This window comes from Myotis yumanensis, unplaced genomic scaffold, assembly GCF_028538775.1.
Source record: "Myotis yumanensis isolate MYYU_CA2020_CCGP unplaced genomic scaffold, mMyoYum1.0.hap1 SCAF_8, whole genome shotgun sequence".
NCBI lineage: Eukaryota > Metazoa > Chordata > Mammalia > Chiroptera > Vespertilionidae > Myotis > Myotis yumanensis.
In genome coordinates this window covers 92,558,737-92,582,814 of record NW_027223759.1, presented here as the reverse complement: position 1 = coordinate 92,582,814, position 24,078 = coordinate 92,558,737, and the positions used below count along the sequence as shown (strand labels likewise).

Here is a 24,078-nt window from a genome sequence, read left to right as displayed (position 1 = left end):
CATCCTCCCATTCTGCCCCCCTCCCCCCATTTGCCTACCCTGCATACGCATAGCACACAACCACTCTAACTCAACCCAGGCTGTTATCAATTGTGGTTTTCCTTCCACCAGGCTGAATTTTACAGCCAGTGCTTAATATTAACCCTTTGCACTCCGAACCATTCTGGACATTGTCTACCAGCTACTCGACGCTACTTTGCGGCGGAAACGTGCATTTACAGACCCTCGTATTATTTAGTATAATTTTGGAACCCAGTAACGTATTATAATGATATTGGACTTATATGAATTGGGTGACATCGAGGAATGTATATTTGCTAAAAAAAACAATATTTTATTGTTTATAATTTTGTACAGTATGATAAGTTTTGTAACACTCCCCAATATGCATTGCAGGCTGATTAGTGCATGTTTGACAGTAATAAGTGGTTTGACGCCTGCCACCTGGTGTTTTCCTGTTAGAACACACAATGCAGTCCCGTTTTCTTTGTCCCACATCGGGAATATGTAGTTTATTGTTTAATCTATTGTCCGCAGAAGATGTGGATGGACGCGTTCTCGATACACGAAAATCGCCCTTTAATTGGTCAACGAGTGTCTTGACAAACTTGTGGTGTGTCATTGGCGTTTCATTACTTGTTTGTTTTTCGATGCAATACATTATGTATGAGTTTATCACACACATTTCCAACCCCCAAAAAAATAACTTCCTCCACCATTTGAGCGATTTACGGAGGAAACAATACATCGAAGCGTATTGATCCGCACGATCCGCACCACCCATATTTGCCGTATATTCTAACACCATTTCAGGCTTACTGACTGTTACGATATGTCCACCGCGTAATGTTCTCTGGGTAGATTGTAGGTTTGTGTTATAATAATTGGTGAGCATGGTAATAATTCTTTTATCTTTCCACGCAAGAAGCGTAGTATTATTCTTTCTGTATGCAACTGTTTCTTTCCAGTTTCTTCTTTGGCATAATTGTTTGTCTCTTTTATTATGCTGTCTACTAATTCTTCAGTAAAATATAATGTGAAATAGTCTATGGGCTCTTTTATGTTACTCGGGACTTGTGGTCCGGCTATTTCTTCGTGTAAATCAAAATTTATCGTGGCTGGAGGAACGTCCGATTTGGTAACATCTTCCCACTCTTCACTTGACGATACGTTGTCATGTTGCCATGTGTTTTCTTCCGTACTACTATTATTGCTTTCGCTATCTATGCGAACAATTTGTCGCCTTCTAGGTTGAACGATATCACTATCACTGCTGTCGTTTTGTTCTACAGTTAGTCTTTCTAACGTGTCTGTATAGAGGTCTATCTGGAGCTCATCTTCACTACTACTTGTGTCATGAGACTCATTCGTGGTTGGACGCTTTGCCATTGTTCTAATAAAAAATAGGAATAAATGCATGGGTTGAAAATTTCTAATTGTTATTACTAACTGACAAGATGATATTTACCAAAATAGCTTTCACCAAACAATTTATTTACTAAGAAAAGAATCACTTTTCCGATTTTCTCCTCGTTAGATCTATGTGCACTGCTCGAAGCTTCAAACCAAAGTGAGCTCAGCTTTGAAAATCTTTTCCTCCAGATGTAGACTTGTTTATTTGTAATTATATATCTCACTATACAGTGCGCGCTATGTTCAAAAACCGACCTTTTTTCTATAAACTCCTCTTATCGCTCTTTTCAAGTGGCGTCACGAAGTGCTCGGACCGTCGTGAGCACGCATCTCACGTTCTCGTCTGACACAAAACCCGCTGACATTTCTTGTATATATCTTAGTAATTTTACGATATTTTGATTTAATTTCTTGTGCCATTTCAAGATAAAACTTCAGGGAAACATGCATGTCTCAAAAAGTTGCGTTGAAATAACTCAATTCCCCGTAATCACTAATAAACTGCAATGTCCCCTGAGAGGGGACATCCGAGTGATAGGCTAGAATTCCGATGTCCCCTGAGAGGGGACAGCGGAGTGCAAAGGGTTAACACTTATGCTATGAATTGGCCCTTTTCAAATGTGCAACTGGGTTCTGCCATTAAATCTAATAGTTCGTTTTGTAAATGGGTTGACTAAAAGCTACAAATGAAACATATTAGAAAAAGGAAGATAAGTGTAAAAATGTTCATTTGAAAATGTTTTCAGTGCTGATATTTGTAGTGAAAGTACTTTTTCCATACCCCAGTGTCCTAGAACGAAAACATCACCATGGCTACAGAAATTGGTTCTCCTCCTCGTTTTTTCCATATGCCAAGGTTCCAACATCAGGCACCTCGACAACTGTTTTATAAGCGACCTGATTTTGCACAGCAGCAAGCAATGCAGCAGCTTACCTTTGATGGAAAACGAATGAGAAAAGCAGTAAACCGAAAAACGATAGACTATAATCCGTCTGTAATTAAGTATTTGGAGGTAAGTCCAGATCATGTGCTTCATGTGACCAAACTTTGTTTTTTTAGAAAGGAGAAAGATTTTTAAAATAATAAAATGGTAATAATTATAGTTGTATTGCTTAAAGTACTGGGATTTTAGGTGCAGCTAGTCACTAGTATTTAAAAAAAAATAGCTACATTAATTATCTTCACAAAAATTATTAATGATAGAAATAGGTTTTGTTCTAAAGGTTCACAACAAATCTCTGAAGAGGATACTCTAATCCCTAGGCCAGCATTGAAATACTTGATAAACCCACAGAATACATGAAATGTTAAAAGATTTCCAACTTAGGAATTAATATGTTGTAGGCACATAGGAGAAAAAGATTCATTCAGAGATAAAGACAGATTTAGTTTTTTCCATGGGTTTCATTTGGAAAACTAGACTAGGGGAGTTTAAGAGGAAGAGAGGAATTAAGAAAATTAAGGTCAAGATATGAGGAATTGTTTTTGTGCTGAGCATTTTGAAGGAATTGTGAATGTATCTCTACTCACTCTTCCACCCCCTGCTATGAAGGTGTGTATGGTCAATGAGAATGTCTTGGGGTTAAGAGAATCTTGGATGATTGGTTGGGGATAATGTGAGTAAGGAGAGGAAGAAATTCTAATCAATGTCAGTAGGATAAGATATCAACTATTATATATGTTTTAGAACATGAAAAAATTTTAATCCTGTTTGCCTCCCATTTAATAATAGCTTACATTTTGTTAGTTTCATATTGAGTACAATGAGCTCATATAGCAATTGATTAATTAATTAATCTCTTTTTAACAGAATAGAATATGGCAAAGAGACCAGAGAGATATGAGGGCAATTCAGCCTGACGCAGGTTATTATAATGATGTAAGTATAAGATATGCCATACTGCTTAATATAAAACTCTTTGCTTAGATATGTGAATCTGAAAACATGTGATCTCAAATTCAAACATGGACTTTTCTCATCTCAACTTAAATTTTTCTTTTAATCTGATGAAGGGTAAACTTTTGATTTGGGGCTTAAAGCAGTGTTCAGCAAAAGATTACACTGTCTCAAAATCTGTGTAATAGGAAAGTTAATTTTAAATTTGGCTGATTGTTGACTTTGAAAAGGAATTGGGGAAATCTGGTACTTGATTTTGTTGCTTGTCTAGTAATAATTGACATTTAACTTTTCTGTATCTCAGTTTTCCTCAATTAATAAAGATTAACTAGAGGCCCGGTGCACGAAATTAGTGCACGGGTAGGATCCCTAGGCCTGGCCAGCAATCAGGGCTGATGGGGCCTTCCTTTCCCCAGCTGCCAGCTGCCGGCCGGGGCCTTCCTTTGTTCCATGCCGCCACCTGTTGGTCAGCTCACGTCATAGCAAGCAGTCGAACTCCCAGTTGGTCGAACTCCCGAGGGGACAATTTCCATATTAGGCTTTTATTATATAGGATTTAATCTATTATTACAGTGGTTCTCAACCTTCTGGCCCTTTAAATACAGTTCCTCATGTTGTGACCCAACCATAAAATTATTTTCGTTGCTACTTCATAACTGTAATGTTGCTACTGTTATGAATCGTAATGTAAATATCTGATATGCAGGATGGTCTTAGGCGACCCCTGTGAAAGGGTCGTTCGACTGCCAAAGGGGTTGCGACCGACAGGTTGAAAACCGCTGTATTATTACAGTATTTTTGAAAGTCCTTTATAGTCCTGAATTTGTCTTTAAATATTGAAATAGTAACTTTGCATGTCCTTGGCTTATGTCCTGTGCATCATCAGGAGCTCTTAAAACCCAATATGTTTTTTTTTTTAATAGCTGGTCCCACCTATAGGGATGTTGAATAATCCTATGAATGCAGTAACAACAAAATTTGTTAGAACATCAACCAATAAAGTAAAGTGTCCAGTATTTGTTGTTAGGGTAAGTATTCTCTTGGATATTTTTGGCAAAATTGGTCGTTAGTTAGTCTGTAAATATATATAATGGAACAAAGAAAATTAAACACTGTTTTAAATGTGTACCTGGGATAAAAATCAGTGTATTGCTAGTCATTTTATTTTGGAATACCGAATTATCTACTATATCCACATTTAGTAAGGTATTACTTTTGGATTATTTTCTTCTTATTGCAATTTCCATAGAATTCTTTTTTGAGCTGGCCATGAATATATATTACAGTAGGTCTCAGACTTGGAGACCTTTTGAATAGGAATTGCTCTTGAATAGGAATGCTTTTGTTGTTTAGAATTTAGAAAGCAGCATCTCAAGGTGAATGAAAACGTTTAGGTGTTACTAGGAAGCAAAATACTTGAGAAGAGCTGAAGACAAATGGTAGACCTTAATTGTCAGTTCCGAAGATACATAGTAGGTATTCAATACATTTTTACTGAAATTTTTAAAGTGTAGTTTTAAAACAAATGGTACATTGACCTGATTCAAAATAATGACATTTGAAGCATTTTGTATTAAAAAAAAAGTCTTCCCATTTCTGTCTCCCAAGCTAGTTAGTAGTCAAAGTTGAGCAAGTAAGAATTGGAAAAAAAAACACACCAAAAACAAACAAACAAACAGAAAACTAGGACAGAGAAAAGACAGTCATAGCAAATATGTGGCAAATGAGCAAAATCAATAAGTCCTCTGATATTAGGGAGGTGAGATGTATGGAGACCTGAGAGGGACTGGAAGAGATGCTGGTTTGAGCTCCATAAAAATGTTCAGTCACTATAAGGCCTCCTTTTTGCTTCAGAGGCATATATCAGTAGATACATCTGTAAAGAATACCTTATTTCAATGGTTTTTGTGTTAGTAGAGCCAACTAGTGTGTAGGATGATTTTGTTTGCAGCTATTTTAATATCCTGTTAGCATAATACTGAAAACCTTTTTGAAATGAATAGAATCTGAGCATACTCTATCCTGTATCTTGTAACATGGTAAATTTCTCATTTTGGGATCTATGGGATCCTAGGAGAAATTTGCACATAGAGGCATAGTCCAGATTACAAGGTATTAAGACATATAAACTGTGGGTCTTGTGTCTACAGTTGGGTTGCCTGTAGTTTTAAAACAAATGGTACATTGACATGATTCAAAATATTGACATTTGAAGCATTTTGTATTAAAAAAAAAGGCTTTGCATGTCCTTAGCAGATAACAGAAACTAGGAAAGTAGGAGGATTTTATTCATAATAATTCAAATCATAATCTGCAGGTAAGCAATGAAAAGCCAGATTGTCATATATGTCTTATAATTTACCGAATAGTCTTCATTTTATGTATCTCATCCTGCTATTCCTATAAGCAATTTGTATTTTTTAACTCTGTGTCACAGTTTTTATTTTGGAAAATAGGATTGTTATATTGACAGTTGTGTATTTGCATCTTCTAAGGAAAATGAGTTGTGTAATCTATCATAGAAACTTGAAAATAAAAAAAAATACGTGTTTTTAAAGAATATATATTTATTTCTCATCTAATGGTATATTTTTATTGATTTAACAGAAAGAAGAAGGGGTTGGGGAAGGAGAGAGGAAGAGAGGGAGGGAGGAAGGGAGGGAGAAAGACAGAGAGAGAAAGAACATAAGAACATGAGTGTGAGAGAGGAACTTAGATCGGTTGCCTCCCACAAGCACCCCAACTGGGGATCGAATCTAAAACCTGGGCTTGTGCCATGACTGAAAAGCAAACACACTATCTTTTGGTGTACTGGATGATGCTCTAACCAACTGAGTCACAGCAGCCAGAGTTGCAAAAATATGTTTTTTGAGTTTATAAACATCACAGATTTTTTTTACAGAAGGAAAATTGTATCATTAAAATATTGGTGTAGTGTTTGTCATGAAATCTGCTGTACTACTTTTTTTTTTGAGAGATCAACATAAGACTTGTTACTGCATGGTACTGTGAATGAAGGAGAGCTTTAAAAAGCTTTTTTGTTTTTGTTTTGTTAGTACATTTATTTGCCAGTAAAAATTTGATAGCTTTGATGTCCTTAAATTGGTACTTATTGTTAATTTTTTTTTCTTCCATAAAACCATGGTAACTTTTCTGTCTGAATTGGTCTAGTAGTTGAAATCCTTCATTCAGGCTTTGAGTTTTTCTGGTGATTGACCATCTTATTTATGTCAGCCTGCCAATAGGAAAATGAAGTCTATGCACATTTTGTTTTGAAATGCTCTTTAGAGTGCTTAGGCCTGTGTAGCTTAGCAAGGTGCTTGCTTATAATGTATTTAACTATTTATAATTCCGTTAATGAGCTAAAGTGCTAGAGCTTTTCCTGCACTGTGTTAATAAAGTTTTTTTTCTGACAAAATACTTGCTTCTAAATCTGAGCCACACTTAAGTGAAAGTCGGTATCATCTACTTAATATTGATTATTACAAAATACATTTTGTAAATAAAGACTTTCTTAGTGTTTTAAAAATTAATTAAGGTTGAGGGTTTGTGGCCTTTTGTATAACCTGTCTTTTTTTCCGTCCCTAGTGGACTCCAGAGGGAAGACGGTTGGTCACTGGAGCTTCTAGTGGAGAGTTCACCTTGTGGAATGGACTCACTTTCAATTTTGAAACAATACTACAGGTAACAGTGATCATCAGATGGCAGCATCATTCTGTGGTGCTGTAAAGAGCTTGAGATCCAGTAAATTTACTGGCATTTTAAACTTACACTTAGATCGTTGTGAGTTAATAGATGCTCCTGTGAAGCCTTTCATCTCGTATGTAATGTTTACAAATGTTTTGTTTTCATAGGCTCACGATAGCCCAGTGAGGGCCATGACTTGGTCACATAATGACATGTGGATGTTGACAGCAGACCACGGAGGATATGTGAAATATTGGCAATCGAACATGAACAACGTCAAGATGTTCCAGGCACATAAGGAGGCGATTAGAGAGGCCAGGTTTATACACAATATACCATTTTCTGTAGTCCCTATTGTCATGGTTAAATTATTCTCTAAGTGTATTCTGGATGCAGAGATGCATGGGCTCTGTCGGATTCTGGGAAATTCTCTGCACCCTATGAACACGATATTTTTCTTTGTTTTCACACATTCACCATTTTGCTGGCGCCTTTCTGAAGTAGTTTTGTCCTGGTATCTGCCTTTACAATATGTTAGAGATGTATTGTCTGCCACATTTTGCACTGGTTTTTTCTCTTTTCATTTATGGTTAATAATGTGTATACGTTACTTCTTTTTATTACTTACTGTGTAAGACAAGAATATTTCATTCCAAATAAAGAACTCAGTCTTTAATTATGCAACTGAATAAAATCTAAAGCCTACAGAAACACTTTCAGAGTTCACACAAAATACAAGAAAACAGGCTTAAGTGAAGACCTGGTTGGCTTGGTTATGCCATGACTTCAAAGGAAAGTACCATAGGTCTAGAACTCTCACAAGTAGCTCTGGATGTGGCAATCATTAATGGATTAATGAACGGGTTCTTCAAGCTTTGAAACTATGAGCAGGTCATTGGTAAGAAGACTCTAGGACTTTTCTTCCAGTTCACTGCTGGTACCGACAGAGCAAATGTGTAATAAGTGCAGTTTACAATATTTTCAGTGAGTTGTATGTATTTGTGCATATCGATGAGATATGTGCAGTAAAACTGGAAAAAGAAAGCTTCACAAACCAGCCTGAAGAGTTGCTGCATCCTCAGAATAAAGCTGAGCAGCATTCTCCGTAGCTGTGCCACCCGTGTGGCGAGAGGTTGACATCTTTATAGAAACATCATCCACTGCAGTCACTGTTTCTACTTTCAGAATCTGAACAAAACTTGGTGGATAAACATGCCTCTGTGATGACTTTGCTGTGGTGTCCTGCCCATACATTGAGTTTGCACAGTTGGTCACTTCTTAGTCATCGGATTAAAAAGTTCAAGGGAGTTGTTAGAGTTAAGTTAGAAACTTGAGGATCTTCCACGACAGAGGGAAAAATGGCTCTCTCCTTTGCAGCAGATTCTTGGGCTTTACACACAAGTCTGAATGTCCCTATGCTAACTTTTTTGTCAAAAGGTGCAATATTCACAAGATAGCTTGCCAGAAAGGAGATGGGAAAGTTTTTCGTAGACTTTTAAAATAAATCGGAAACATCATATGTAGGAATGTTTAGCACCAGTCTTTAAAAATCCTGTCCAGCTTTTTTCAGTTTATCATTTCATGAAGTGTCTGAGGTGGAAGCTGATGCTAATTTTTTGAGCAGTATTCTTTCGTGATTTAAAAGATTGTTTACAGGAATATTGCAAAAATGGGATTCAATTAGTTTCTACACTTAAATTAGCTCCATGTTTTCTGTTGGTACAACAGGAAATCCTGTATTGTGGGAAGTGTGAATAGCAGTAGTAGTAATACACTTGTAAAGTGCTCTGAATATTAATGATTGGAAATTAAGAAGCAACTACTGTATTAAATTCTTTTGATGAGATGCCATGGTTAGCTGACAACATTCTCTTTATGTTGCATCTTCACGGGTGGATACTTCCCTCTTCTATTTATAAGGCAGCACAGTGTTTTTATTTTTCCCTTTCTGAGAAGCACAGATAATCTGTTAAATGCTGACTTCTTTCCCCTGCTGTGTGTCTTCATGTAACAGTTTCTCACCCACGGATAATAAATTTGCTACATGCTCTGATGACGGCACTGTTAGAATCTGGGACTTTCTTCGTTGCCATGAGGAAAGAATTCTCCGAGGTATGTGTACTAACAGTACTCATTGGAATATTTACATAGGAAGGCATTTGTGGTTAAATCACAATACCACAATACTAGCTTACATCTCCATTCAGTTTTCTCACATATACACTGTCGTAGGCTTTTTTTTTTTTTTTAATATATTTTATTGATGTCAGAGAGGAAGGGAGAGGTGGAGAGAGAAACATCAATGATGAGAGAGAATCATGGATCGGCTGCCTCCTGCACGCCCCACACTGGGGATGGAGCCCGCAACCCCGGCATGTGTCCTGACCGGGAATCGAACCTTGACCTCCTGGTACATAGGTCGACACTCAACCACTGAGCCACACCGGCTGGGCTGTCGTAGGCTCTTTAAAGAAACCTAAACCCTCTGGTTCAAAGTCACTTTGTAGATTTTTACTATTAATATCATCTTTGAATTCTTTGAGCTATAAATTAAACATAGGTGTTTCCTTTCTTCTATTCCTTTCCCCCAATTACTTGCTTATGTGTATGCATTTTTTAGGGCTATATTCCTTTTCATGTCTGGTACCCTGGATACCTTTCTCCAACATACTGACACTATAATTTTATTTAGATAGCTCACATTCTCTTGGCAGTCTTTTTGCAATTAACTGATGTATCAATAGCTCTACTTCTTAGTGTTGATATTTCTGAAAGCTTGTTTTTTCATTATATCACATTTGTACTACATGGCCCACTTGTTACTAAAATTTGGAGGGTCCTTGTTTATTTTTATTGATTTCATAGTTATGAACTAACATCTGTTAATCACTCCATCTTAAAAAAGAAGTCTATATTTTCATTTGGATTAGCTCAGTTTTAGACTTCATAAAGTGGGGCTTTTGAAATACCAGCAACACATCAACACCATTTATGGAAGTTAAGTGGTGCTAGAGGTTAGGGAATTAACTTTGTGTTTTCTATATGCAATATAAACATTTAGACATAAACAGTTACACTTTTAACGAAATCTCATTAGTTTATTACTAACTAGGAAGGTCGTTTTCTCAAGTGCTTAATTTGCACCTGCCCTGATTTAACCAAGAGTACATTCTATTTCATGCTCTTGGTTTCATTATGCCATAAAAGTAACACAGTTTCCATGGGTGTATAGGTGCCACAGGTATTGGGTGTCAAGAAATTATTACTCAGAGATTTTCCTTTCTGTTCAAAAGTCAGCAGGATTAGTTGTGTTGGTTGATTTGTAAGTGTTTTATAACTTCAGAGCTTTATTTACAGCATATAGTGTCAATGCATTCTAGACAAGAAAATAAATGCCCTTGATATCTAACCCATATTTCAGTATAGTGTATTTAAAAAATCACATTTGCTTAAACATTCCTGGCCTTGCACATTTTATGTGGGTTCATCCGTAGTATTGTGTGCGATAGCTAGTGTAAGGATGGAGTACCATCACAGTGAAAGTGTGCACGCACTATGAAGGTCATCCTATTGTTCAGCCTCAGAGACTGGGTGCAATCTCTGAAGTCATCAGGTTTGAATTATTTTATGGGTGAGTACTATGACCTGGAAGGCTTAAGTGACATGTTCAGTGTAAAGTAAGTTCAGAGCCAGGACTAGAATCTTACCACTTCACTCCTAGTCTAATACTACACTAATATTTCTTCTTTCTTCACTATTAGAAGTCTTAGCTGTTAAACAGAAATTAGATAAACACCTTTTTCTAGGCTTTGGAAATTCTAAGAAATACAGAGGAAACAAAATAATTTTATTTAAAAGCAATTCTAAACTATCAAGAACAATTAATTTTATAGTAGATTAAGACTATAATACCTGAAGTCAGATATAAAGCTACTATGCATCTTGGATTAAAAAAACAAGCCTGTTATGTAGTAACATTTTTCAAATCCAAGTTCTAATGAAGTGTTATTCAATTTTAGTAATGAAACTATTTCTAAATAGTGCTTAAGAACTTTTCCTCTGCAATTTCCTCTGTATGTGAGGTATTAAATAGCAGTTAAATATTTTCAGATTTGAGTCCAAGTGAATTTGGATATAGTTAAGTAGATACTAACCCATTCCTGTTCTTCCTATAGCTTAAAAAGACCCCACTATCATGTTTATATTGATTTGAGAGTTGAATTTCATTTTTTAAAAATGTGGGTGCTCTTTTTATTTTAAGTTTTACTGTGGAAATTGCAAAGAGGCATAAAAGTATAATAATATACCTTCATGTACTTATAGGATATATGTTCTAGGTAATTCATGTTTTTTGCTTAAAAATATAATTTTAGAGAAAAGGAAGGCAGGGGAGAAAGAAAGACAGACAGCAGACATCAATGTGAGAAAGAAACATCAATCAGTTGCCTTCCACACATGCCCCAACTGGGGATCGAACCCTCAACCTGGGTATGTGCCCTGACCTGGAATAGAACCTGCCTCCTTTTGATATATGGGATGATGCTCCAACCAACTGAGCCATACTGGCCAGGCCATGTTTTTTGCCTAAAAATTTTTTTTCACTTTATTTTTATGATATTTTTCTTAGTATCTCAGTATATGGAGTAAATATGACTGTTTAAAAAAATTTTTTTTAAATTGATTTCATTGAGGAAGGAAGAGGGAGAGAGAGATAGAAACATTGATGAGAGAATCATTGATCAGCTGCCCCCTGCTCGCCCCCTACTGGGGATCGAGCCCACAATTCCAGGCATGTGCCCTTCACTGCAATTGAACCCAGGACCCTTCAGTCTGCAGTTCAACGCTCTCTCTACTGAGCCAAACCAGGTAGGGCTAAATATAACTGTTTTAAACCATGTTATTTATACCACCCAAGTAGTTTTAATATAATAGTAGATCTGGTGTGGTGGTTAAGTTATTATACTTCAACTGGAGGCCGGTGCATGAAATGCGTGCACGGGTAGGGCCCCTAGGCCTGGCTGGCGATCAGGGCCAATCAGAGCCTTCTCGCTGCCGGCTGGGGCCTCCCTTTCCTGGCTGCCAGCTGCTGGCCGGGGCCTTCCTTCATTCCGCACCGTCCCCTGGTGGTCAGCGTACGTCATAGCGAGCGATTGAACTCCTGGTTTCCTGGTTGACAATATGCATAGTAGGCTTTTATATATATAGATTACCCATATTTCCTCATTTAAAATTTTTTTTCTGAATTTTAGAAATGTTTATAAAATAATAAAATTAATGTTCTTATAATTTTCCCATCTTTCACTTGGGTTGGGGATCATGGAATGATAGAATTCCAAACAATAAGGATAGGATCTTGCAACTTCTAAAATGTCAGTTGCCCCAGGTGAAGGGGTCATAATCATGTATCCCACATACACTGCAACATCGGGCAGGTACGCATATGCCTATAGCATGTTAGTGTTGTACATTAGACCATCACTTGGGATTAAGTATTACTAAAATTCAAGAACATTTTAATTGAAGGAGAGGTTTGCGATCATGTAGTCCAACTCTTTATTAAATACTTACCTTTTCCACATCGTTCCTAAATGTCAGTGTTCTACTCAAACATTTTTAGTGATAATAGTATTCACTGCCTTACATGATTCCCTTTTCCAATTTTACATTACTCTAATTCAGAGAGTTCTTTTCCTCTCTCAGAAATCTGTTTCCTTACAACTTATCCTGCCTCTGGAACATGAAGAATTACGTCTGTACTCTCTTCTCCATGGCTCCTTGGAGTACTTGAAGACAGCTGGCACGTCTTTTAGTGTAATCTTCCAGCTGTGAGCATACAAGGGTTCCTATGCATGATAGAAGCCAGATACCGTACTATTGAGTGCAGAATTTACAGTTGCCTTTTGATGTCCTTCCTGAAATTGTTTGTAGGCTTCTTGGAAAAGGAAGAAGTTACATGAGAAAAAGTAATCAGTATTTTTAAGGTTATAATGAGCATAGATCTATTGTCAGGAGATTTGCTACTCAAAAGGTCTTGATGATTGGTTCATAGGTCGGAAAAACAGACAGACATTTAGTAAATTGAATATAGTGCAGCATTGAAAAGTACCATGTATATGTATATCCACCCATATGCAAGTCAGCATCACTTATGCACATTCTGTCCTTCATATAAATTGCAGCACTCAATTTATGGACTGGAATTAAAATAACATTTAAGCACCAGGAGTACATGAGCTTCTAAATCAGGGGTGGGGAACCTTTTTTCTTCCAAGAGGCATTTGGATGTTTTTAACATCATTTGAAGGCTATACAAAATTATCAATTTAAAATCTAGCCTGCTATATTTGGCCAAACATTTAATTAACTCACCCCTAATGCCTTGGCAGGGCCAAACCGAATGATTTTGCATACGGCCCACAGGTCAGATATTCCCCACCCCTGCTCTAGATTACTGATGCTAATGCATTTGACTCAAAGTTAAATAGACCTATTAAAATGGATTTGTTTAACATACACTATACATACTACCATAAGTACAAGTTTTTTTTTTTTTTTAACTAGTTTTGACCCCTTTCGTGCTGCTTAAAGTTCAATAGGGAAGGTAATATTTTCACAAATTTAAGATGGATAGTATGGGAGAAGAGTCATGCTAGTGATAGAAATGTAGTTTTATCAGTGTAGTTAGATCACTTAGGACCAGCTAACCTGTAAATGAGAAGCGTTGAAAAAATGGAGTTGGTAAAAATACTGAAGTCAATTTTAGTAAAAAGCATAATACTCCTAAAAAGAATTCAGGCTGCAAGTCTCACACGCTTGAATTTTGTCTTTCCTTCCTGATTTTAACAATAATAGCTGACACATTACACTTATTATGAACCAGGCATAGTAATCTTCCTCATTTAATCTTCCTAATAACCCTGTGAAATAAGTACTTTTGTCCACATTTTGCAACTGAGTAACCTAGTTGGGGAAAAGTTAAGTAAACCTCGCCCAAGGTCATATTTGAATTCAGGTTGTTGGGCTCCAGAGTTCACACTCTCAAACCACTATGTTAAACTGCCGTTTTGACCTTTTAAAAGTAACAACAGCAATAATGTTTTCCTGAGCTGTGATGACCGAATTGTAGAGTTTTTTGAAGAACCGAGGGGCATGGAACAGGCAACTCATTTAGTTACTTAAGTTCATTTTACCGTTCTTTTTAAAAACTTTTCTTAGAGGTTATAGATTTTCAGTGTATGATATATTTAACAACAAAAAATTTAACACAGGAATAGTTCAAACTACAAATGGGTTATAAGATACATACCAGGTTATATAAATAGAACATGGACATAAGGAGTCTATTGAGACTTATTCAGAAAGTAAGATGTGTGTTCAGTTTTTAAATATAGCACTCATGGAGAAGAAATGAACCCTTGAGTACACACAACTTAAGAAAAAGTATTAGAAGTACTTTTTTTTTTTTAAATCACATATGAGCGTTTATTCTAATCCTGCTGGCAGCGTGGGAGAGCAGCAGGTCATTCACAAAGTTCTGCTCTGCAGCCCCATAAACCAGCTGCTTATATAGGATAGGACAAGGATTACATGGGGAAGTAGGGATTACAGGCCTGGGGAAGTAGGAGGCTGGGATGGGACTCCATTGTTTGGGCAACAAGGTTGTTAATCTTTGGCAGTTCTTGAATGGGAATGGTTCCAAGGTTGACTCCCAGGTCCTGGGGGCCTACAACTCCTAGCCAGGTCAGAATGTCCTTTGGGCACTGCTATTTGTGCAGCCTGCTGGAGGGCACTTATACATATCTGGTCCTCCCCAGAGGAGTCTCTCACTTACATCCCTTGGTGGCTGCCAGAATATGTAACTGGACAATCAATGGGACTGGGCTGCCTGTCACTACTTGAGCCAATTAAGCAGAGACAGGGTTGAATCGTATATGAGCGTTTATTCCAATACTGCCGGCAGTATGGGAGAGCAGCAGGTCATCCACAAAAATCTGCTCTTTTATTAGTACTTTTTAAAAAATATATATTTTTACTGATTTTAGAGAGGAAGGGAGAGGGAGAGAGAGAGACAGAAACATCAATGATTCCCTCTCATCATTGATGAAAGAATCATTGATTGGCTGCCTCCTGCATGCCCTCTACTAGGTAGGGATCGAACCCAGCACCCCTCAGTCCGCAGGCCGATGCTCTATCCACTGAGCCAAACCAGCTGGTGCTTATTAGTACTTTTGAGAAGTCCCTGTGCATTCCTTCCTGATTGCATTTGACTGTGTTTAATGAGATCAACCCCTCTGTGAAGATTTTTGTGGTTTAGCAGTGTGCTTCTGAACTGTGTGAAGACATGTTTACAAAGTCTGAGGGTTTCAAAAGTCTCTGATATTTCTTATTGGAAATAATTTAACTTATTAAAGGAAAATTGATAAGCCATGTGGTTTATGATTTAAAGGACCGTAGTTACTTTTTTCACAAAATATTCCACAAAATCCTGTTCATTCTCCCCACAATGAAAACAGAAACACCTGTCTTCCTTTAAAATAGTCTGTATCGGAATAATTCCTTTCAGTAACATAGTGTGTTTAATATTAAAAGCACTTCAGGCCCTAACCGGTTTGGCTCAGTGGATAGAGCGTCGGCCTGCGGACTGAAGGGTCCCAGGTTTGATTCTGGTCAAGGGCATGTATCTTGGTTGCGGGCACATCCCCAGTGGGAGATGTGCAGGAGGCAGCTGATCAATGTTTCTCTCTCATCGATGTTTCTAACTCTCTATCCCTCTCCCTTCCTCTCTGTAAAAAAATCAATGAAATATATTAAAAAAAACAAATCACTTCAGGCACATCTCATTTAATCATCCAACCAACCACGTGTACACATGTTACATAGGGACACCTATTTTCTCTGTCTGGGTTTCCTTATTTTGAAGAAAATCGATTTAAGGATCTTTTCACTCTTCTCTCCTAAAAAGACTGGGTTATGGTAGGTTCTCCTCTGTAAATAATGAGTATATTATGAAAGGGAAAAAGACTTAATATTTACTTGTAAAGCATATTATTTAAAGAGATTAGTAAGGTCCTAAAATATTTATTTCACATGGTACAGTAACAGTTATACAGGAATTGTTTTAGATTTTTATACTTGGCTTTCATTGTTCTATCTTTGCACGTGTTCTAAATATTGCACATAATATAACAAAAACTTGTTGGAAAGAGGTCTGTGGCTTTCTTGGGGTGGCAGAGCTGCATGTTGCTGCCGTCATATTCAGTTTCAGCTGTGTCGATGGCAGTTCCCAGACACTTGTATAGAAAGATTACAGTTTTTTGAGAGTGACAAATTACCATGATTAATAATGTAGGCAGCAATTTTCAGAAAGAACCTTTGCGTCGTTACATTTATTAAATATTCTGTAACTGTCTGCATGAGTTAATTTTGAATGATGAGACTTAAATTTCCATTTGCTGCTGATTTAGCTACCCTGTTATATCATAGAACTTCCCAGCTAATTAGATCTTTGATAATTTTTAAAGTTAAAAATGCAGAGCTTTGTAAAGAGGGGATAGAATTAGATAAATATATCTAATATATTTTTAGTAGGTAAGACCTTTATTAAAAGTATACGATTAAAAAATGGTATCATAAAAATATTTATCAGTGGGTAAGTACCACAATAGATACTGTTTTTCTTTTTTATTTATTTTTATTTTTATTTATTTATTTATTTATTTTTAAAATTTATTGATTTTTTACAGAGAGGAAGGGAGAGGGATAGACAGAAACATCTATGAGAGAGAAACATCCATCAGCTGCCTCCTGCACACCTCCTACTGGGGATGTGCCCACAACCAAGGTACATGCCCTTGACTGGAATTGAACCTGGGACTTTTCAGTCTGCAGGCCGATGCTCTATCCACTGAGCCAAACCGGTTAGGGCTCTTTTTTAAATAAGTATTTTTATTTATTTTAGAGAGAAAGGGAGAGGGAGAGAAATAGAAACATTAGTGATGAGAGGGACTCATTGATTGGCTGCCTCCTGCATGCCCCCTGCTGGGGATCGAGCCCAAAACCTGGGCATGTGCCCTTGACCAGAATCAAACCTGGGACCCTTCAGTCCCCAAGCTAATGCTCTATCCACTGAGCCAACCCAGCTAGGGCAATACTGTTTTTCTTTTAATTAGCTTTTGTCTTTCACTCACCTTTTTATGATACACTAGAAAACCGTTTTAAAGTTTGATTTAAATCAGATTTCAGGAATTTCTGAGAAGCATCTACAGTGCTCTGATCGCTTTAGTTATAAAGAGAACAGAATACACTGCTAAACCACAAAATCTTTGCATTTATTAAAAATCACAGTCAGATGCATCCAGGAAGGAATACACAGGGACTTCTCAAAAGTAGTAATACTCTTTTTCTTAAATTGTGTGTACTTAATGGGTTCCTTTCCTCTCCATGAGTCCTATATATTTTTTTAGAAATAAGGTGATTGAGTTTTCCTGTATTAATCCTAGGGTTACTGCGCTAAATTTAGTGTGTAGGAATTAGTTTTCAGTGCTTCAGGAGTGTGTTTTTTACATCTGGGAAGAGTCAGCTGTTCATGCAAAGCAGTAAATATCAAAGGGACTTTTAAAATTTTTTAATATTTATGAACTTTTATATACCTTACAATTAATTAAAAATTATAATTGTAAAATTTCTTGACCTCAGGCAAAAAGGACCATGTTTTCAGTTTCATTCCAGCTTAGACGTGTGCATCAAAGATAACTGAAAGGAAATTTGAATTCATTTATCCCAGTAATTTTTGTGTGCTATGTGCCTGGCTAGGTACCTGACCTGAGGTATGGTGGAGAGCATCAGTGATTCTTTTCTTCCTGAGCAGTCCAAGCGATGGCTAAAGATTTTTGATTTAAAAGCATCACTTTTAATGATATTTTAATTTCACATATATTCTAAAGTAAGCACCACAGTACATAAAAGAATATCTGTGATCAATGAGGTAGTTTTTATAGTTTTTTGACTTTAAAAATGGCAACTTTTTAATTTAACTTAATTTTTTTGTCAATTCAAACCAGAGGATATTTTTTCCATTAAGACAGGATGAGATTGAGGGAGGAAGAGAGGGAAAGAGAGAGAGAACGAGAGAGACATTGATGTGAGAGAGAGATGTCAATTGGTTGCCTCTTAAACATGCCCAGACTGAGCCTGCAACCTGAACATGTGGTCTGACCAGGAATTGAACCGTGACCTCCAGGATCATAGGTTGACACTCCACCACTGAGTCAAACCAGCTGGGCCACAATATTCTTTCCATTGCTACTTTCACTAGGTTTACAATATCTTGAAAAATATAATGACCAAAGAAATGATTCATGTTTGGGTTTGGATTGTTGATTTGGACATTTTAAGAGACATTTTACAATAGACCAAAATTAAATACTTAATTGTTAGAGATCTATATAATAAAAGCCTAAGTGACTCTTATGGCTGAATGACCAGAACGACCAGTCACTATGATGTGCACTGACCATCAGGGGGCAGATGCTCAATGCAGGGCTCACGGCTGGCGAGTGCAGCAGTGGTGGCAGGAGCCTCTCCTGCCTCCGCAGTAGCGCTAAGGAGCAGCGAGCCAAGTGGTAAGGAGAAGTGAGCAGGTGGGCGGTAAGGAGCAAGGGGTCCTGGACTGTGAGAGCGATGTCTGATTGCTGGCTTAGGCCCACTCCCCACTGTGAGAGGGCACAGGCCGGGCTGAGGGAACTCCTGCTCCCCTCCCCTCCAGTGCACGAATTTTGTGCACTGGGCTGCTAGTATTTATATAACTATAGCACTGTGGTCACATTGTAAGTCCTCATTTGTTCTATTTTTCTTAATTCTTTTCATTTTTTTCTTTATTATTTGATTGTCTCCTTTTATTGTTGCCTTTCCTGAAAATGAGTAGTGAAAGAATAGCCTTTCTTGAAGCACAGTTCAGGTTGAGAAGTCACATGATTTTGATTTTGCGTTCAGCGTGATGGCTGAAGATGAGAGTTAAAGACCAGGAACGGAACTCGGATATCACACTGCTCCTGTGGAGCACAGCCTGCAGTGTTGCCACAGAGGCCTGGCTAACCAGCATTCTCGCTCTGGGAAACACTGAGGACATACTTTAGTGACTTATGTGTGGGTGACTGGCAAAGAAATGTGTTAACTCTGCACATACACATACACAAATGTGTCCTTCTGATTCCACGAGACAAAGCCTATCAGTGCACACCTTGTCAGAAGTGTTCCCACTAGTTAAAGTGGATATACTTTGGTCTTTCTACACCTTGTCCTGTCACCAAGAAGATGACAGATGGTGAATAAAAACAAGGCTGACCACATATCAGTTAATGACCTACACGGGGGCATCATGCACACCTTGGCCTCCCGGCAGCACCACCCCTAACAACCAGGCTGCAGACCAAATGCAACACTAAGCTGCATTTTTGTCAGTCATGCAGGGTGTCAAGTATATTCTGAGTATCACATGGAAATGAGATTTGGAGAGAATTATAAGCTCTGGATCTACACGTTTCCACTGTGCTGCACGGAAGGCTGGGGTGTATGTGCAACAGTGCTGGGGAGATGGAGGGTGGGAAGGTAAGGAAAGCAGTGGCCGGCATTAATGTGGAAGTTGGTTTTTCAAGAATTTTTTGCAATTTACAAAGGTTATATTTATAAAAAGTTCAAACAACCAGAAGTAAAAAGTCAGTATCCTCACCTTTCAGTCTCACATCCATAGGTCATTACAATTCTGTTAATAGTTTGGTGTGTATATTTTCACAATTCTTCTGCATATACAAAAGGATTTCTAGAAAACTACACAAAATGGGATTTTACTACATATATTCTTCTGCTATTTTGTCATGACACAGTGTATTATGGTCATCTTTCCGTCTCATTACTACCCCAGTCCTCTAGGTTACTGCTTCAACACTTTACAGCACGTACCTACCATAACATATTGAGCTGTTCTCAGTGACGGCATTTAGGATTTTTATGAGGCTTTTGCCAAGACAGTTGTGTAGTAAGCTTCCTTGTACCTTTATAGTTGTTACCACTCGTAAATTCGGTGGATCAAAGAGAATGAACATTTAAACTTTTGGAAGATACTTCTGAGTTATCCTCACGTCTAGAGTCATTAATGATAAAGTTTAAGAATGTTGTGGTCTAGCCAGAAACTAGAGGCAACATAGAATTTAACATTTTAGGAAATTTCCACCATGGTAAAATGTTTTCTCCAACACCATAGAGCAATGGAACTTGAAATCCAAAAACCTGCCAATCTTTTACCATTCCCTAGAGATAATCTTTTAAAAATTTTGAAAATTTATTCCTGTGATTATCATTGGAATTTAAAAGAATATATTTCTTAGTGTATCTCTCTGACAGTCTCTCTTTTATTCCTGTCATGAAAGTTGAGTAATTTCATGCACCTACACTGCCAACTGTTCCTCTACTTTCTGGATTTATTATTACAATTGTAATTGTGCTGATGGTTTTTCGTTGTTTTTACTTACTTATTTATTTTTACAGTGTCTTTTTACTTCTGTCCCTTTTATCTCCCTTACACATTGTTTTGGATTTTTAAAAACTATTTAAAATTTTAAGAAAAAACAAGACCAATAAATGGTATTACTACTAGGAGTGATACGGTCAATTGCAGAACCAAGTAGCATAATTGTGTTTATAATAATAAACCCTGTGGCAGTTGAAAGTTGTTCTACTTGAAGAATGTAAAGATCAAGTGACATTCTGTTTTCTTAAATCTATTGTCCTATAATCTGTGGACAATAATGCCACAATTTAGTTTGCTGTAGTTTTTCTTTTTCTTTTTTTTTTTTCTTTTAAATATATTTTATTGATTTTTTACAGAGAGGAAGGGAGAGAGATAGAGAGTTAGAAACATCGATGAGAGAAACATCGATCAGCCGCCTCTTGCACATCTCCTACTGGGGATGTGCCCGCAGCCCAGGTACATGCCCTTGACCGGAATCGAACCTGGGACCCTTCAGTCCGCAGGCCGACGCTCTATCCACTGAGCCAAACCGGTTTCGGCATAGTTTGCTGTAGTTTTTCTTGCAAGTTCTAACTACTATATTTTTTCTTTTTTTTTAATTAAATCTTTATTGTTCAGATTACATTTGTTCCTCTTTTTTTCCCCCCCATAACTCCCCTCCTCCCAGTTCCCCCCCCACCCTCCGCCCTCACTCCCCACCCACTGTCCTCATCGATAGGTGCATGATTTTTGTCCAGTCTCTTCCCGAATCTCCCATTCCCCTTTCCCCCCCAAGAATAGTCAGTCCATTCCCTTTCTATGTCCCTGATTCATTATAATCACCAGTTCATTCTGTACATCAGATTATTTATTCACTTGATTCTTAGATTCACTTGTTGATAGATGCATGTTTGTTGTTCACAATTTGTATCTTTACCTTTTTCTTCTTCCCCTTCTTAAAGGATACCGTTCAGCATTTCGTATAATACTGGTTTAGTGGTGATGAACTCCTTTAGCTTTTTCTTATCTGTGAAGCTCTTTATCTGACCTTCAATTCTGAATGGTAGCTTTGCTGGATAAAGTAATCTTGGTTGTAGGTTCTTGGTATTCAGCACTTTGAATATTTCTTGCCATTCCCTTCTGGCCTGCAAAGTTTCTGTTGAGAAATCAGCTGACAGTCGTATGGGTACTCCCTTGTAGGTAATTGAGTCTCTTTCTCTTGCTGCTTTTAAGATTCTCTCTTTGTCTTTTGCTCTTGGCATTTTAATGATGATGTGTCTTGGTGTGGTCCTCTTTGGATTCCTTCTGTTTGGGGTTCTCTGCGCTTCTTGGACCTGTAAGTCCATTTCTTTCACCAGGTGGGGGAAGTTTTCTGCCATTATTTCTTCAAATAGGTTTTCAATATCTGTCTCTCATCTTCTGGCACCCCTATAATTCTGATATTGGTGCGCTTGAAGTTGTCCCAGAGGCTCCTTACACTATCTTCGTATTTTCGGATTCTTTTTTCCTTTTGCTTTTCCAGTTGGGTGTTTTTTGCTTCTTTGTATTTCAAATCTTTGACTTGATTCTTGTGCTCCTCTGGTCTGCTATTGGGTGTCTGTATAATATTCTTTATTTCAGTCCGTGTATGCTTAATTTCTAGTTGGTTCTTTATCATAGCATCGAGGGTCTCATTAGTTTTCGTGAGTCTCTCATCAAGTTTATTGGCTGCTTCTAGCACATTATTGCAAGCCCTCAAAATTGCGTTTTTTAGCTCCATATCCTCCATTTCTGTCATGTTTTTTTGTCTCCACATCTTTTATGCTTTCTTGGTGCACCCCCTTGTGGTCCTTGTGCGCAGTCTTGTTCTAGTTAAGCCTTGATTGTTGTAGTTAATACTAGAGGGATTTGACCACCAGGCCGACTGGCTGTGAGAATCAGCTGTGTGGAAAACTTCTGTCCTCTGGGGAGGTGCTAATCTAGCCTTTGCCTGAGGCGATCCTGCAAATGGCTCTGCACAGGGCTTGGGCGGGGCGGGGCAGGGCGGGATCAACAGGGCAGGCGAGCTCAGAGTCTGAGACTCTCTCCTGATTGAAAACGACAACCGCGCCCTCAGCCACCAGCCCGCTTTTCGAGCGCACCTCCGCACCTTTAAATTTTCCACACTGCGCCTCCTCTGAGCCTCGGAATGCTGTTCCCTTTCCTTCTAGTTGAAGAGTCTGTCCTCGGCCAGCCTTCCTGTGGTTCTGGGTGATGTCCGTTCCGTCTTTTAGTTGTATTTTTGAAGTGGTTTGGTGTTGTCCTGTGCACCAATCTCAGGTGTTTACCTATGCCGCCATCCACTATATTTTTTCTTAATGTTACTAAAAGCCTATATCTTCGCACATTTTTTAATTTTGCAGTATTGGAAATGGATATTTTTATTTTTGAGGACATGCTTGACTTGTTCTCTGCTGTCCACTCTAATGTGGATTAATTTCTTCTGTGCCTGTGACTGCAGTCACACTGGGGTTTCTCTGCCTTCCCCTGTTAAGGCCACTCATTTTTTTTTTCAGTTCAGTTGAAAACATTAAAGATTTTTTCCCCCAGAATTTTTTTAGTGCTTGAGGTAAATTTCAAAATTCTTATGTCTGGAGTGATCTTCAGTTTGCCATCATACTTGACTCATAGTTTGTTTAGTTTGAGAGTTCTTGGTTCAAAATGCTTTTCCATCAGAATTAAAAAAAAAATTTTTTTTCTTAAAATTGATTTTTAGAGAGGATGGGAAAGGGAGAGAGAGAAACATCAATGTGAGAGGGAAAACATCGTTTGGCTGCCTCCTGCACGATCGAGCCTGCAACCCCAGTATGTGCCCTGACGGAATCAAAGGGCAACCTTTTGGTGCACAGGACAACACCAAACCAACCAAGCCACACCAGCCAGGGCTGTAGTAGGTGTATTTTAAATTTCATCTTGCTTGGCTCACTGTAATCTTCAATCTCAAATCTTTATCCCATTCACATGTTTCTTTGTTTTTCCCCTTTGTCACTTCATATGGTCTCTGCTTGTCTTATGGAACTTAGTCTATAAATGTTGGGCCTGTTGGAGCGATCTAGCTTGTATGTTTTCCTTCATATTTTCTCTTCTGTCCTTTCCTCCTTCTATTTGGGAGGTTTCTTCTTTTGATCTTCCAGAATACTGTCTTCAGTCATGCCCAGTCAGCCTTTCTGATGGAAATTTTATCAACTATGTGTTTAATTTCCAAGATCTCCTAGTAGTTCTCTGGTCTTTTCATTGCTCATAGTGGCCGGTTTTGCTGTTTGTTGTGAAGGAATATACCCCTTGAAGCTTTTAGCATGGTTATTGTGTTTGGTTTGCTGTGGTCTATTCCTGTTTGTTCTCCTTAGGATCACTTAATCTGTTTTCTTTATCCTGGTCTTTCTCTTTATTCCTTTCTTATTTTTCTCAAATGTCCAGTAATCCTTGGTTGGCCAAATATTGGAATGAAGATTTGTACTGATTAATGTAAGTCCACTTGCCCAAAAGGCTTCTCCCTTGAATAGTAGCCCTCACTGTGGAGTGTGCGTGTGTTTAGTGAGCTGGGCGGGAAAGTACAAT

The 24,078-nt window shown here is 37.8% G+C and overlaps 1 protein-coding gene across 7 annotated transcripts in view; it reads left to right on the top strand.

Moving 5' to 3' along the window:
• WDR33 (WD repeat domain 33) overlaps positions 1–24,078 on the top strand; it is a 109,409-nt gene that overhangs the window by 45,156 nt on the left and 40,175 nt on the right. For 5 of the 7 annotated variants that reach the window (XM_070423192.1, XM_070423190.1, XM_070423191.1 and 2 more), the window contains exons 2-7: positions 2,200–2,426; positions 3,225–3,293; positions 4,235–4,339; positions 6,900–6,995; positions 7,166–7,317; positions 9,013–9,110. In XM_070423192.1, the coding sequence (XP_070279293.1) occupies positions 2,223–2,426; positions 3,225–3,293; positions 4,235–4,339; positions 6,900–6,995; positions 7,166–7,317; positions 9,013–9,110 (724 nt within the window). In that variant the 5' untranslated portion in view covers positions 2,200–2,222. Of the gene's footprint in view, positions 1–2,199; positions 2,427–3,224; positions 3,294–4,234; positions 4,340–6,899; positions 6,996–7,165; positions 7,318–9,012; positions 9,111–12,698; positions 14,734–24,078 lie in introns of those variants that run through there. The other 2 variants (XM_070423195.1, XM_070423193.1) reach the window with 2 other exon arrangements.